The 15145-nt window shown below is 32.9% G+C and overlaps 2 protein-coding genes across 2 annotated transcripts; both read left to right on the top strand.

The window, feature by feature from the left end:
- Positions 1–11534: 11534 nt before the first annotated feature.
- On the top strand, positions 11535–12515 carry LOC149878028 (uncharacterized). The gene has a single exon (XM_090073190.1). The coding sequence runs from the start codon at positions 11535–11537 to the stop codon at positions 12513–12515; it is 981 nt and encodes a 326-aa protein (XP_089929316.1).
- Positions 12516–12784: 269 nt separating this feature from the next.
- LOC149878029 (uncharacterized) lies at positions 12785–13387 on the top strand. The gene has a single exon (XM_090073191.1). The coding sequence runs from the start codon at positions 12785–12787 to the stop codon at positions 13385–13387; it is 603 nt and encodes a 200-aa protein (XP_089929317.1).
- The last annotated feature ends 1758 nt before the right edge of the window (positions 13388–15145 follow it).

Genomic DNA, 15145 nt, shown 5'->3' on the forward strand with positions numbered 1-15145 from the left:
TTTAAACCAAATTTTTTGTGGTTATAGCTTTGAGTATATGTAATCATTTAAAAGTATCCACACAACTCGTTAAATGTCAGTTTACTAAAAAAAAATTAAAAACTTACAGCGTAATCCACAGACGTGACAACTTTACCACAGACGTGACGTTAAGAGTAATATCGCTTATGCTGTAACAGCTATGAGTGTTGTTCAAGTAGTTTTCAAAAATAATAATCATCTGTAATCAATAGTTTTTATTAGCTAACATAAAATAGTATATGGTACAATTTTTAAAATTTTTTAAGTGTAATTATTACGTAAATTAGCAAATGTTTTTGAATGGTAAGTCTGGTGGAAAACTATATTGCTCCCTGTTGTTGAGGTTTGGCTGACACAATATAAACACTACATCGCCTTTATCGATGACAGAGATGTCATCTTTGTCTGGAAACGTGAAAACTTCCTGGCCAGATCTTCTCAAAAAATTTATGACAAACTCATTTCCATCTGCAACTAAGGCTTGAATTAACCCAACATAGTATTTGACAACTTTTTTGGAAGTTTGAAACTTCACAATCACAAAATCATTGATTTTGATAGACAAGCTGTCCTCCTCACTACCGCCGTAAACACTGTGATAACTTAGTCTTGTCTTTTTCTTTTTACATTTACTTGGGCCTTGGTTTTCTTGTGCCGAACCTTTGGATATTGTTCCTTCAGCAAGTGCTTTCTTCCTTTTCAAGGATCGTTGACCTGGTAAAGTACGTTAAGGAATTTCTTAAAACAGAAGCAAATAAAATTATTTAAAAAAAAAAAAATTACAAAATCAAATAACAGTTAAATAAGTTTTTTGATGCTCAACTTATTTCAATATTTAATGAAAATACAAGGCTCGCTGAAAAACTAAATATTAATATTCAAACATTCTTGATGGCTAAATACAAAGAACATTAAAGCAATCCAAAAGTTTGCAATATTCAATATGAGCCAATTTAAATTTATACATTAAAAGGATACGAGGATGAAGATCTGTCAAAGATTCAGTAGGGATTAGCACTTCTCCAATATTTTAGTGATTGCATTTTGTACTATTGTCACATTCAGTGCATGTCAGCCTTCTCATATACAGCGTTTCTTTTTTAGTGGAACTCCAAAACACCTCATGAACTTGTAATGTCCCCGGGAAAGTTGTTAGGTTTTTGGGTACACACTTCTCATAGAGATTGAAATCTGTTTTTTTAATAGTATAGAAAGTTATACTTGGACACTTTTTTTTATTTCTTCAACCAAACAATTAATATCAGGAATTTCTTTCCCTTGTCCTATTATTCTGTCTACCGTTCTTTTGATACATCCCCCTATTCCATCAGGGGCACCTTTTCCGTGCCCCTTTTCTGTGAAATGCCATCTCATTGTTTCAGCTCCAAACTCTTTTCGAAAAAAAAGTACCTAGCAAATAGAACATGGACTTGTTTCGGTACTGTTGAGAAGTACTATCGCTAAGAAAATGAACTGTTTTAATTATAGGCAGCTTTTCTTTCAAGTCATTAATAACAGGCTTTAAATGTGGACAGATCTAAATAAAGTCGTGTTGCCTGTTATCTGAAAATGTAATGTAAGATTTGGCCTTTATTTTGTTTTCAGAAATACTGTAATAGTACGCCACAACTTTATGGATTGACACTTGGTTTCTTGATCCACCAAAATGGAGCGATTGAATTTCTTTCGAGTATTTGCAATTGTAATTTTCTGAAAAATCACGATGAATGAAAATATCCCTAGGCCCTAAGTTATTTTTTATTTCTAATGTAGCTTTGTACTGGTGTTTTATATTGCATACATGCCTCATGAACTTTTCCAACATGTTATTAATAAAATGTAAAAACAGCTGTTTTTTAGTTAATGTTAACTCTTCTTTTACAGTTTTGAAACATATCTTCATTTTACCTTTTACCAAAGCTTCAACTCTTTTTTTAGACCATTGGGGAAAAGTTGCTGGTTCATTCTCAAATTCTTTACAAACTATTTTTTTGTTTAAACATCATACTCCACATTTTCTTTCTAGACTCAATTCTCTCAGCTCGCCATCACATGTTATACTTTTTAGCAAGTCAGTGGGATATTTATATGCCAACATTTTTAAAGTATACAACTTTTCAAGAACCAAAGCAAAATTCTCATGGTCAATACAAAGACAAGTATCTCGTTTACGGAAGTCTGGTTGAACTACCCAAAAGGGTCTCAATTTACAAAATGTGTTGTTTGTTTAAAGTCATTATACAAGTTTAACATTGCATCATTCAATAGTCTTTTCTGTTTTTTCAGTTTGTTTCTTGTTATTGTTTCTTTTTTCCCAGCCGTAAGCCTACTAGAACTCTTTTTCTAAAAAGTTTTGTACTTTCATCTTAAGTTTTCGTTGTTTCAGTATATTTAAGAGTTAATGTGTATGGCATGGATTGCGTGGTAAGATATATTTAGAAGTAAGATTGTTAAGGCTTCTTTGAAGTCTGTACTTCTTTATTATCTTTCCGCTTAATACCCTGGCAAAAGCCTTTTTTTTGTTAATACATCTCTCAGTAGAAAAATTTGATTGTATTTGTGTCTTTAACACTTCGCTAAAAAGCAATCTTTTCTTTACTTCCTTTGAGCATTTTGTACCACTAGTCATTTTTTTAACCACCTTTCGAGGAGGATTATCCTTTGCAGACTGCAGTCTGTAGAATTTTTGTTTGTATTTATCACCTCTTTGCTTTAACAATTTTTTTTTTCTTCCAATTTTTGGATTTTTTTCTTTAACCCTTCTCTATACTTTCTACGAATTTTTAGCCCGCTGCTATTTCTGGAACTAGATTCTTGACTGGGACCAGGAAGTACATTGAAGTCTAGTTCATTGTCGATAGAAATATTTACAATTGGACTTTAAGGTGGTGTTGACAAATATTCAATTAGTTGTTGTCTTTTCTTTTTCATTTCTCGACTTCTTTCGGTTCTTTCCTTCCAACCTATTCTTACTGATCTTTTATCCCTTTCTGAAAGTTCATGAATAATCATCTGTGTTGCTTTTTTTCTTTCTCTGTCTTTTTGTTTTTGTTCTTCATACTTTTCTGGGTTTTCAGCTTTCATCTTCTCCCTCGCCTTTCTCATACTTAGTTTTTTCTATTCTCTAGTTTTTTCTATCTTTCCCATCTTTGTAATCTATCAGGCTAGAAACATTTATCTTTTCTCTAATAATTAATTGGCTAAATGAGCAAAGTTTTAAAATATTAAAAATAGTATAAATAGAAATTAAAAAATCCATATTCAAGTAAAATTGTTATTTGTTGTCACGTCCGTTCCACTGGTGTCACGTCTGTTGCTTCCTGTATTCCACAGATGTGACATCCACAGACGTGACAGATAAAAGGAAATAGCCTAAAAGATGTGCTATGTTTTGAGGCTAGGACTCTGTTCCCCTTGGAGTAAACATGTCCAGGTTATAGCTAGTAATTAAAATTATTGCTTATAAAAACATAAATTTATATACCCTATAAATGTTTACCACAGATGTGACACACTCACACTTACGAATTCAACTTTTAAAGCTTCAACGCTTATTAACACAAAATAACTCCACCAAACCTTCCTTCAATTTTACTCATTAATAAAAATGTCTGGTATTTCAGCTAGGGCAGCAACAGAGAACACTACTGCTTCATCATACAGCTTTTTTTTGATGTTAACAACTTTATCTACAGACGTGACACTTGAGCTGGTGACACGAGCTTCAATCACATAATAGTTACTTTAAAAATATGTTTTGAGGAAAATAGTATGTAAACTCTAATTTTAATGTATTTTTAATTATTTATTATGCATTAAAAAAAAGTAAAGTACTTCTATCAAGGATTAAACTACTTGGGATTAGCAAAAGGTCTGGGTGGTGACATTCCACGGACGTGACTTGTCACAGTCTGTGGAACATAATTTATTCACTGAAAATACTATTTTGGATTGGGTTAGATTAGTTTAACATTGTATGAGCTGTAAATTTATTGTTTGTACCCGTTAAAAATAAAAATAGTATTAACTTGAAAGAAAAAATTAGTGGTGACTCTATATTGCTACCTTTCTGGAGAATCACCTATATATATATTATATATATATATATATATATATATATATATATATATATATATATATATATATATATATATATATATATATATATATATATATATATATATATATAATATATATATGATATATATATGATATATATAAATATGGCTAATTTTACCTTTTTAAATAAATAATAGTGCAGCTATATCAAACTTTAAATCAACCATTATATGTAACAATAGCTTTTTATATAAAAATCCACAATATAAAATAATCTTCATATTGTCACTATATATAATTTTAGCCTTTCTTCAGCAATAACTCAATAGACGTTGCTTTCTCAAGACACGTGTTCTTTTGCAGAATATCTCTATGATCTAATATTTGATCAATTCTATAAACGAAATTTCTAGAAGTCTATAGAAATTTAATATTTTGAATTTCTATAGACTTCAAAAAACTTTGTCTATAGAAATTTTATAGAGCTCAATTATTTTTATAGAACTCCTATAGAAATGAAATAATTTTGTAAAAAATCTATAGAACTTTTTGTCCTAGGATGACAAAAGCATATTACTTAAACTATTTAGTGAACGCTGATGTGTACTTGGTAACACAAATTCAACGACATATAGAATCTTTTGGAAAGTGCTCTAAACTGAAGTTGAAAGTACAAAATTATACAACAAATCCCTGATACTCGCCATCTTGAATAATGATTTTTTTTTTTTGTCTAAAAGTTATCTTTTCAAATTATTCACAACCTGGTTTTTACTATATCATAATGAAGACTTCGAATAATAGAACGCAAAGTGAAGTATTTCACTTGAAAAGTTGAACAAAATTATTTTATGTTTATTATCGATGTGATATGTAGTAAAAAGAAGTTTAGGGTCATTATATTTTATTAAAAACGATTGGTCACACATAAAATGTAAAAGATTTGTATATTAAAATAAAAAAACACATATTTTTATGCATCTTACATACTTTACAAATATCAACAACTTTACAACTATTTAACATAATGACAACTAACTAAATTTATAATACTAAAAAGGATAATCACACTTGAAAGATTCATCCAAACCTTTACTGGATTTCTTAATCACTGAACTTAATCCTTAGGTTATACCTGTTGTCATGAATTATTTTTCGTTTAAGGATTAAATCCTATGGTTAATCCGCTACAAGGGGCTCATAATTTGACAACCAAACAACTTGAAATTAACAATTTAAATTTATTATTAGAGCCCTGAATTTAATTCAAAATAAAATGAAATATTTTTGTACATGTCAATAAAATCATTTTCAATCAGAATCAATATCTGATATGTCGTCAATCGTCATCGCTAGCCAGTCTTCTAATTTTTCCAGCATAAAGAGTCCTATTGTCTCACTGGAGAACGGTTTTCTTTTTTTCTAGGGTCTTTTTCTCATACTGCTTAGCAAATGATCCAAAGTTAGCAGAGGTCTGTTTGAAATATCTCTATTACAAATTTCTCGCGAAGACTTCCTCGCATAATTCTGCCGATAAAGACAGAAATGTTTGTTTCTGGCTTCGGCTGCTTCTTCTAATAGCTGGCCAATAGGCAGTATAGCCTGTTCAATCATTGTGATGCCATGTCTTAAAACTTTATACATAGTCGGCGTCATTTTTTTAAGAGTTATATCAACCCCTGTGATGCAGGAAGCGGTTAAGGGATCGGCGAAAAACCTTTTTGATGTATTCCCATCATTACTATTCCCAAATCCAGCCTTAGGCATATCAACCAACAGCCTTAATTCATCTTTAAATGCATTTTGAATTTTTTGTTTTGTTTCCGCTACTATTTTATTATCTTCTTCTGTTCTTGCTAGCCATTTTTTTTATTGGTATTTTATACGACACATGCAGCAAGGATTCAAAAAATCTGATTCTTGCGTGCAGTATTGATAGCCCAAATTTCAGTGTTTCACAGCTTTCTGTCGTTTTTTTATTCAAGTCATTAAAATCTTTTGAAGTTTGCCCACATATATAGCATCTCATTGCTGATATCGTATTTGTAGCAGCATCACAAACTTTTTAATCAATCATAGTAAAAAGAAATACATGCTCTGTTTTCAAATTAACACCAAAAGCGTTTATTATTTCACTTTTTCTAAAGCTTTTTATTTGGTTCTCTACGCATTCGATTTCATCATTCGCTACGTCTTTGCTCTCCCGAATAAAACGTACTCTTATTGTTCGGCAATACCTCGTAGATGATGGCGCTGGGTTTTGCCAAAGCACCTTCTTTTGGTTACCATTATGGCACATGAGCCGTAGGGGCACAAAAGAACTTTGAAAAATGTTAGCGTCGCTATCATCTCTATTTTGAAATTTTTGTTTATACGTTTTTTGTTGCGAGCCATCACAATCCCATTTCGAAATCAATTCTAAATTGTTTCTTTCTTTTTCATTTAAAGTTTTAATAAATTCGTTCAAATAACAACATAATCGCCTAGACGTGTGATCCAGAAGATCTTGTAATTTAATTTCTGAACAAAATTCTGTAACTGCTTTCGATTCTTCTGGTGGATAACATTCCACTTTGGCTTTTTTTATAAGTGAATAACATGGATAGATATTCTTGTTGGCTGCATGAATAATTTCATATTGTTTTTTAGTCATATCAGCTTCCACAAAAATTGACAACGCTTTTGATGGTGTGTGCTTTTTAATGATATCTTCAGTAGATGTGTAACTTTTCCTATTTTGTTTGGCTTTTGTTGGTGTAAATAAAATTTCCTTTATAACGTTAGACGCGTCACTATTCCCTGCAGCACGTTGACTCATTTGAGCAGCATACATCAACTGCTCACAAGGTATATGTGAAAAGATAAGATCCCTTAAAACCCTTGTTTTTCGCCTTCTCGTTGGTGAACTCGATTCACAAAATTCTTTTGACGATCGGCCAGGTTTTGCTACCGTCCAAGTTGGTAGAGCGATTGTGGTATTGAGCCATTATTTGTTATTTTTTAAAAAACATTAAGTTGTTGACAAACATGGGTGGAATGCAAGAACCGAACTTAAGTCAAGTTTGACTTGAAATTTCAAGTTCGACTTAGTCAAGTCAGACTTGAAAAACTGACTCCAGCGAATGCTTGAGCAAGTCAAACTTAAAAAATATTCAAGGCGTTGAATTCAGGGCGTCTATCGGAAAATGCGCTTAGCAACTAATAGCGGCAACGCATTTTTTTTTTTTAATAGGAAAAGCCTTTTGCTGAAACAAAACAAGTAATGTCATTTGTGTAATATACAATTAAATAAAAAGTCAATAACTTGGTAAAAAAAGAAAATTTTTCATTATAAAAACAAATTCATCTTCGCATTTTCAGTTCCAAATCCTAAGCTGTAGGCACCCAACGGTTGGTCATATGTACCACTTAAGTTATCAACACAATATCTCTTGATTTCTCCATTTTAATACAGTGTCCGACAAAAAAAAAGCTTAGATAGACATGCAAGAGAGCTCAACTAAATTTTTACAACTGATATAGAAAAAAATAAACAAAAAATTTTTATTTGATCCATTGATTCTTAGATAGAAAAAAAAAACAAGAAAAAAATGACGAAAATTTGAGAATTTTTATTGAAATAACGAAATAGACCAAACTAATACTTTGTGGTGAAGCCACGGCTTTTGATCACTGCCTTGCACCGACGAGGCATACTCTCAACAAGTGATTGTAAGAGTTCCCCAGAAATGTTCTTCCATTGGTTTTGAAGAATTTGAAACAACTCTTCTTCATTTTTTGGAGCTCTTGTCTTGATTCCATGATCCAATATACTCCAGAGATTCTCGATAGGGTTCAGATCAGGACTTTGAGCTGGCCAAGAAAGAACAACTAATTTTTTGTTCTTCAAATAATTTTTCACATTGTTTGCCGTATGTTTTGGGTCATTATCTTGCTGAAAGACCCAACTTTTATCTTTAAAGGGCTCATTTGCACTAGGTGTCAGTTGATGAATTAAGATTTGTTTGTACCTTTTACTGTCCATAATACCAGGAGTTTTATACAAACGACCAACACCCGATGAAGTAAAACATCCCCATACATTCACTTTTTTATCGTGCTTTACTGTTGGCTGTGTTACTAATGGATCGTAACGTTCGTTATGTAACCACCAAGCACGCGACCGTCCACTGAAGCGCAAACAAAATGGTGACTCATCACTCCATAACACATTTTTCCATTGTTCGATTGTCCAATTCTGATATTGCTTTGCCCATTGAAGTCTTTTTTTCCGGTTACTTTCAGAAATAAATGGTTTTTTAACGCTCCAGTAAGATTTAAATTTCTCAATAGAATGGATCCTTCGAAGAACCGTCCGTTCGTCAACATCCAGTTTAAAATTTCTCTTTATTTCAACCGCTGTTATCTCTCTATTCTTTCGAACCTCTCTTATAATTAATCTGTCCTCTCTGGCAGTTGTTCTATGCCTTCTTCCGCTCCCTTCTCTGCGTTTAAAGCTTCCCATCAAATAATACTTGAACAAAAGTCTTCGAATTGTAGTGCACAATCGATTCAATTTTTTTCCAATTTCATGGTCAGTGTATCCACTTTCATGCCATGCCACAATTTGGCCCTTTTCAAACTCAGTGATTTGTTTTCTTATCTTTTTTCGAGTTGTCTGGCGCATTTTTCAATTTGGGTGCTTTGATAAAAAAAGCGACAATTGAATCAAGAAAAATAATTTAGGATTATGATCTGAAGAAATTTACGTTAAAATTATTTTTGTAACATGGACATGCCGATCCTGTAATTATGCGTGGTTGTGGTGTCTGGGTGTTTTTGTGTGACAAATTACCATGAGTGTGCCATATATAGCACATTTATGATGACTATTAAAAAACCAATTTATCTATTTTTAACCGATTAAAGTTGTATAAATAGGGTAAAAATATTATGTTTTATATGTTGATTATAAAGTAACAAATGCAGTGTTGATCTTCAAAATATAATATAATACGCAATCGGTATTAATCTCACATGTAAAAACGAGTTACGCGATTCGACTCATCAATTAGCAAAGACACAAAACGAAGTTCTCGAGGTGATGGTTGATTAATCAAACAAATACGAGGCTCTGGAATCAAAAGAAAATTTAGAAAAACTCAATCAAGAAATTGAAAGAATAATTGGTGAATTCACGGAAGCGATGGAACATGTAAATAGATAGATATTGTGCAATGGAAGTGAAAGATCTAATTTTGACCAAAGGATGGATCGTAAACCTACGCTGACAACGGAAAAGCAACAACGTGATCAATGGTTGAATATTCGAAAATTAAAGGACAAAGAAAAAGAGAATAGCGATTATGAATCAATCAAATCGACACATAGCCTGCGTACAACAAATAATTTAGATGAAAAGACAGCAAAATTTGGACAGGATTTATCGAAACAACTAAAACGCGTTTCTATACCAATATTTAATGGCGATAAAAGGAGCTACGAAAATTGGAAAGCTTCATTCAACGGATGTATCGACCAAGCTCAAGCGACAGCTGAATGCAAATTGCTTCAGTTACGTCAATATTTATGTGGCGACGCATTAAAAGCAATTGAAGGACTTGGGCATTCATCGTTTGCCTATGAAGCTGCGAAAGAACGACTTGAAAGAAAATATGGCGGAACGAGGAGAAAGGTCCTCATGTATTTGGATGAATTAAACAACTTCAAACCTATGAGGGAAAACCAACCAAGAGATGTGGAAAAATTCGCCGACTTGTTGGATGTGGCAGTAACAAACTTAAAAGAAACCGATAGAGCTGAAGAACTTGGTGACGGAACTTTATACCACCAACTGCAAAAAAGGTTCCAGAGATGATGTTAATAAGATATTAACGTTGGGTGCATAAATACAGATTAAACGAAAATGTTGAAACTCTAAAAAAGTATATTGTTGAAGAAGCGGATTTTCAAATGGCAGCAACAGAGACTTTTCATGGCTTAAAAAAAAGCACTGGTTGCAAACCGTATGAAGGAAATTCTTACTTTACTGACAATGAACGAAAAAAGAAAACAAATTGGATAAAAAAATGTGCTGCTTACAAAAACGATCATAAAATATGGGAGTGTCAAACATTTAAAAATCAAGTTGTTGAAGAAAGATGGGAAACAGCCAAGAAATGTTATCTGCTTCAGATGCTTAAACACTAATCATTTTTCAAAGGAATGCAGGAATACAAGAATTTGTGGGATTGACGGCTGTACAGATACTCACAATCGTTTGCTTCACAAAAAGAAACGTCCAAATGAGAGAATTTCTGAAGAACCCAAGAAAAAAGACATGTTAATTGAAAACTCTCATACATCAAACATCCAACTACATTCATAACACGTGATGAACTGTATATCGCTTCGAACGGTGCCGGTTATTCTTCGCAATGGAAATAAAAAAGTTGTAGTTAACGTATTGCTTGACGATGGATGTACGAAAACGTATCTGAATTCTTATGTGGCGGCTGAGTTGTCACTGCAGGCTAAAACAGAAAAAGTAACTGTAAACATGATAAATGGAAAAGTTAATTCATTCGAAACAATACCAATGGAACTACAGCTGGAATTATTGAATGGACAAACAATTTAACAATGGTAGCCTTTACAGTAAATAATGTAACTGGGAACATAAAAGCAGTTAATTGGAGAAAAATGTCAAACAATTAGAGACATCTGAGAAACATCGAATTCCCAAATATTGGGCCCAAACCAAAAATTGACATTCTAATTGGTGTGGACTATGCTAAGTTGCATTGTGCAATTAAGGAAGTGAGAGGAAAATTTAATGAACCTGTCGCCCGGCTAACACCGCTTGGATGGACATGCATTGGGGGTACTGGAGGATCTCTTCAAATACACTTTACGAAAATGATACCTAGTGCAAAGGAAATAGAAGATGCAAATAACACCATTAAAAAGTTATGGGCAATTGAAGGTGAGGAAGAGATGCAACTTAAAAAAATAACAAACCCAGAAGACACTACCGCCCTTAATATTTTAAAAAGTTCGCTGAAAACAGAAAACGGAAGATATGAACTAAAATTGCCATGGAAAGAAAATAGACAGCTGGATGATAATTATACAATGGCGTTAAACAGACTGCAAAACACGTAAAAACGTTTGATGAAAAACCAAAGTCTCGGAGATGAGTAAAACAAAATTATTAAGCAGTATCTAGAAAAGGGATACTTGGAGAGAATCAATAAAAGGAATCTAGGAGATGGTTGGTACTTACCACATTTTCCAATTCTATGTCCCGAGAAATCAACCACAAAAGTTCGAATAGTGTTCGATGGATCTGAAAAAAAAAAGTTAAATCCATTAACGACTTTATCTATCAAGGACCAAAACTTCAACAAGATCTTGTAACAGTTTTACTTCGATTTCGAAAATATCCAGTCGCTTTAGCTTGCGATATAGCAGAAATGTATTTAAGAATTGGAATACATAAAGATGATCGAAGGTACCAACGAATTCTATGGAGAAATTTGGATCCAACTGCTGAGCCTGATGTGTTTCAGTTTAATCGACTGGTTTTTGGGTTCAATTCAACGCCTTTCATGGCTCAATTTGTAACACAAGAACACGCAAGAAAGTATGTACAAACATTTCCTTTAGCTTCTGAAGCTGTTCTTGAAGCAACTTGCATGGACGATACAATAATTTCTGTGGTTGATGAAAAAACAGGGATTCAATCATACAAAGAACTTACGCTAGTATGGAGCTCAGCAGGAATGTTTGCACGAAAATGGCTTTCAAACTCGGTTGAAGTTCTTAAGGTAACACCCGAAAATGATCGTGTAGAACATATAAATTTAGATTCTGGAGAATTACCTGCCATGAAAACGCTTGGAGTTGTCTGGAAAGCAAAACCTGATTTATTTACTTTTCATTCCGTCGCTACCGAAGAAAATGCGGTATATACAAAAAGATTTTTGTTAAAAAAAATGGCAACTTTGTTCGATCCATTCGGTTTTTTATCACCATACATCATTCGAATAAAAATAATTATGCAAGAGTTGTGGATTGACGCAATTGAGTGGTATGATCGAATTCTTGGTAGGGTTTTGAAAAATGTTGATCAATTGTTTCAAGAACTAAAAGATCTTTCTATGATAAACATTCCTAGATGTTTACAAGCGACTTCAACAGTTATAAATCGATCCATACACGTTTTTACGGATGCGTCTTGTAAAGCATACGGTGCTGTTGCTTATCAACAATGTTTGTATGACATAGGAGAAGTGACCTGTGTAGTCATAATATCAAAGGCCCGAGTAAGTCCATTGCAATCTATCAGTATACCAAGATTTGAGTTACTTGAAGCTGTTCTCGGTTTACGACTTGCAGAGAAAATCGTTAAGGCCTTGAAGCTTGAAATTAAAGAAACGTTTTATGTTGGATAAGGAATCACAGTCGAAAGTTGAAACCATTTGTTGCTAATCGTATTGGACTCTTTCAATCAAAGACTGAGCTAAAACAATGGAGGTACATACGTACGAAAACTAATATAGCCGACTTATTATCTCGAGGAACATCAGTGAATGAGTTAAAAAACAATAATGTATGGTGGCATGGACCAAGTTTCCTGAATTCTTTAGAGGAAAAATGGCCTCAGAATCACGTTGAAATCACACAAGAAGCTTCAATTGAAGTAAAGAAAAACGCTGTGTTAATGAATTTTGCATTATCTTCCGAAGTAGTAAATCAATTGCTTGATATAAATCAATTCTCATGTTGGAAAAGACTTGTCAGAGTAAACGGATGGATGTATCGATTTATAAATAACTGTCGATGTAAAATTGATTTGCGTACGTATTTGCGTGATATAACGGCTGATAAATATCATGAAAGCGAAAAGGAAAATATTGTTAAAGCTCAACAGGAAAGCTTCAAAGAAGAATACAACAACCTTAAAAAAAGAAAAACAATATCAGTATCAAGCAAAATTATATCTTTAAGTCCACAAATTGATGAAGATGGCTTATTACGCTCTTGTAGTCGATTACAAAATGCTTACTACTTGCCTTACGATGTTAAGTATCCAATCATTTTGCCGAGAGGTCATGCGGTTACAAAATTGATTGTTAAACATTTTCATGAAGAAGGAAATCATGTTATGGGAACAAATCAGTTATTAACAAAATTATCAGAACGATATTGGATTATACGAGGACGAGAAGAAATCCGCGATGCAGAAGCAAAATGCAACAAATGTAGAAGAAGAAAATGTAAACATGCTCAACAACTGATGGCCCTCTGCCAGCAATTCGCTTAAAGGAACCACTACGTGCGTTTATTAGAATTGGCATTGATTTTGCTGGGCCATTTCTAACTATACAAGGTAGAGGGAGGACACGACAAAAAAGATACTTATGCTTATTTACCTGTTTGCTATCACGAGCAGTACATCTCAAGATAGCTTATAATTTAGATACTAATTCATTCCTTAATGCCTTTTTTCGAATGGTGAATAGAAGAGGATTATCACCGGAAGTTTTGACGGACAATGGAACAAATTTTGTTGGTGGATCTCGTGAACTAAAAGAACTTGTCAATTACTTAGATAAGAATAAAATTACCAAATCTACAGCTGATAAAGGAATCAAGTGGTACTTTAACGCTCCACTAGGACCTCATCTTGGTGGTGTGTTCGAAATAATGATCTAGGCTGCAAAACGTGCAGTATCTGGAAGACTTGAAAAGGCCGATATTACTGATGAAGAACTCCATACGGCCTTTACAGGTGCTAAGAGATTACTGAACTCCCGCCCATTAACGTATCAGAGTGCGGATATAAAAGATGATGTTCCATTGACTCCTAATCATTTTTTAACTGGACAAGTGGGAGGACAATTCACTCCTGACTCAAGTCAATCAAAAAGTTATCATCCTAAAACGCGTTGGCGCTGAGTGTAAGAATTATTACGTCACTTTTGAAAAAGATGGTTGCGAGAATGGCTTCCCTCTTTATCAAAGCGGTATAAATGGAATCAAGAAGGCCAAAAAATGAAAATGGATGTTATTGTATTAGTCATTTCTCTGGATACAGCTAGAGGACATTGGCCACTCGGTAGAATTACAGAAGTATTTGAAGTAAAAGATGAACGTGTAAGAATTGTAAAAGTTAAAATTGGCGAAAAGAATTTATACGACCAATTACAAGCTTGTGTCTTCTTGAGCTCGATAATTAAAAAGGTTTGATAGACTGGAGTCTATGAAAGAGGGGGAGAATGATCAAAAAAAGTTTACGTTAAAATTATTTTTGTAACTTGGACATGCCGATCCTATAATTATGCGTGGTTGTAGTGTCTGGGTGCTTTTGTGTGACAAATTACCATGAGTGTGCCATATATAGCACATTGATGATGATTATTAAAAAACCAATTTATCTATTTTTAACCGATTAAAATTGTATGAATAGGGTAAAATTATAATGTTTTATATGTTGATTAAAAAGTAACAAATGCGGTGTTGATCTTCAAAATATAATATAATACGCAATCGGTATTAATCTTGATCACCTTCGGATCAGATTACGTTTTCGCTCACAATAAATTTTTTTTTTCACAACTCGCCAAAAAATTGTCCGGAATTCGTCAAGCTCTTATTGACAAGTAATAAAATGACGTAAACATGTGGTTGTAGTTTGCCCAAAGATATTTCTAGAATATTAAAGATACACTATTAAAACGAATTATTTCTTCCTGAAATAGTATAAAAAATATACATAATGTAAAGAATATTTGATTGTCAATCTTTTTTGTTGTAATTTTTTGAGAGTTTACCTAAGCTTTTTTTTTGTTGGACACTGTAGATTAACATAAAATTTTTTTTTTTTGTTCGAATTAAGAGAATTCATAACATTCAACCAAGTTTGAATGTAGAAAAATCAAGTTTGAATATTATACCAGAACCTCTTGAAATGCTTCCTGCATTGTTTGGCATAGGAAGTTAAGCGAAGACTTCTGCAATTGGCACCGACCACTTATTTTGTATATCAGGTAAGTAAAATATATTAAATCCTACTTTTTTA

Source organism: Hydra viridissima, unplaced genomic scaffold (assembly GCF_058129835.1).
Source record: "Hydra viridissima isolate aposymbiotic clone 2 unplaced genomic scaffold, HvirCarnegie_v1 scaffold_15, whole genome shotgun sequence".
Lineage (NCBI taxonomy): Eukaryota > Metazoa > Cnidaria > Hydrozoa > Anthoathecata > Hydridae > Hydra > Hydra viridissima.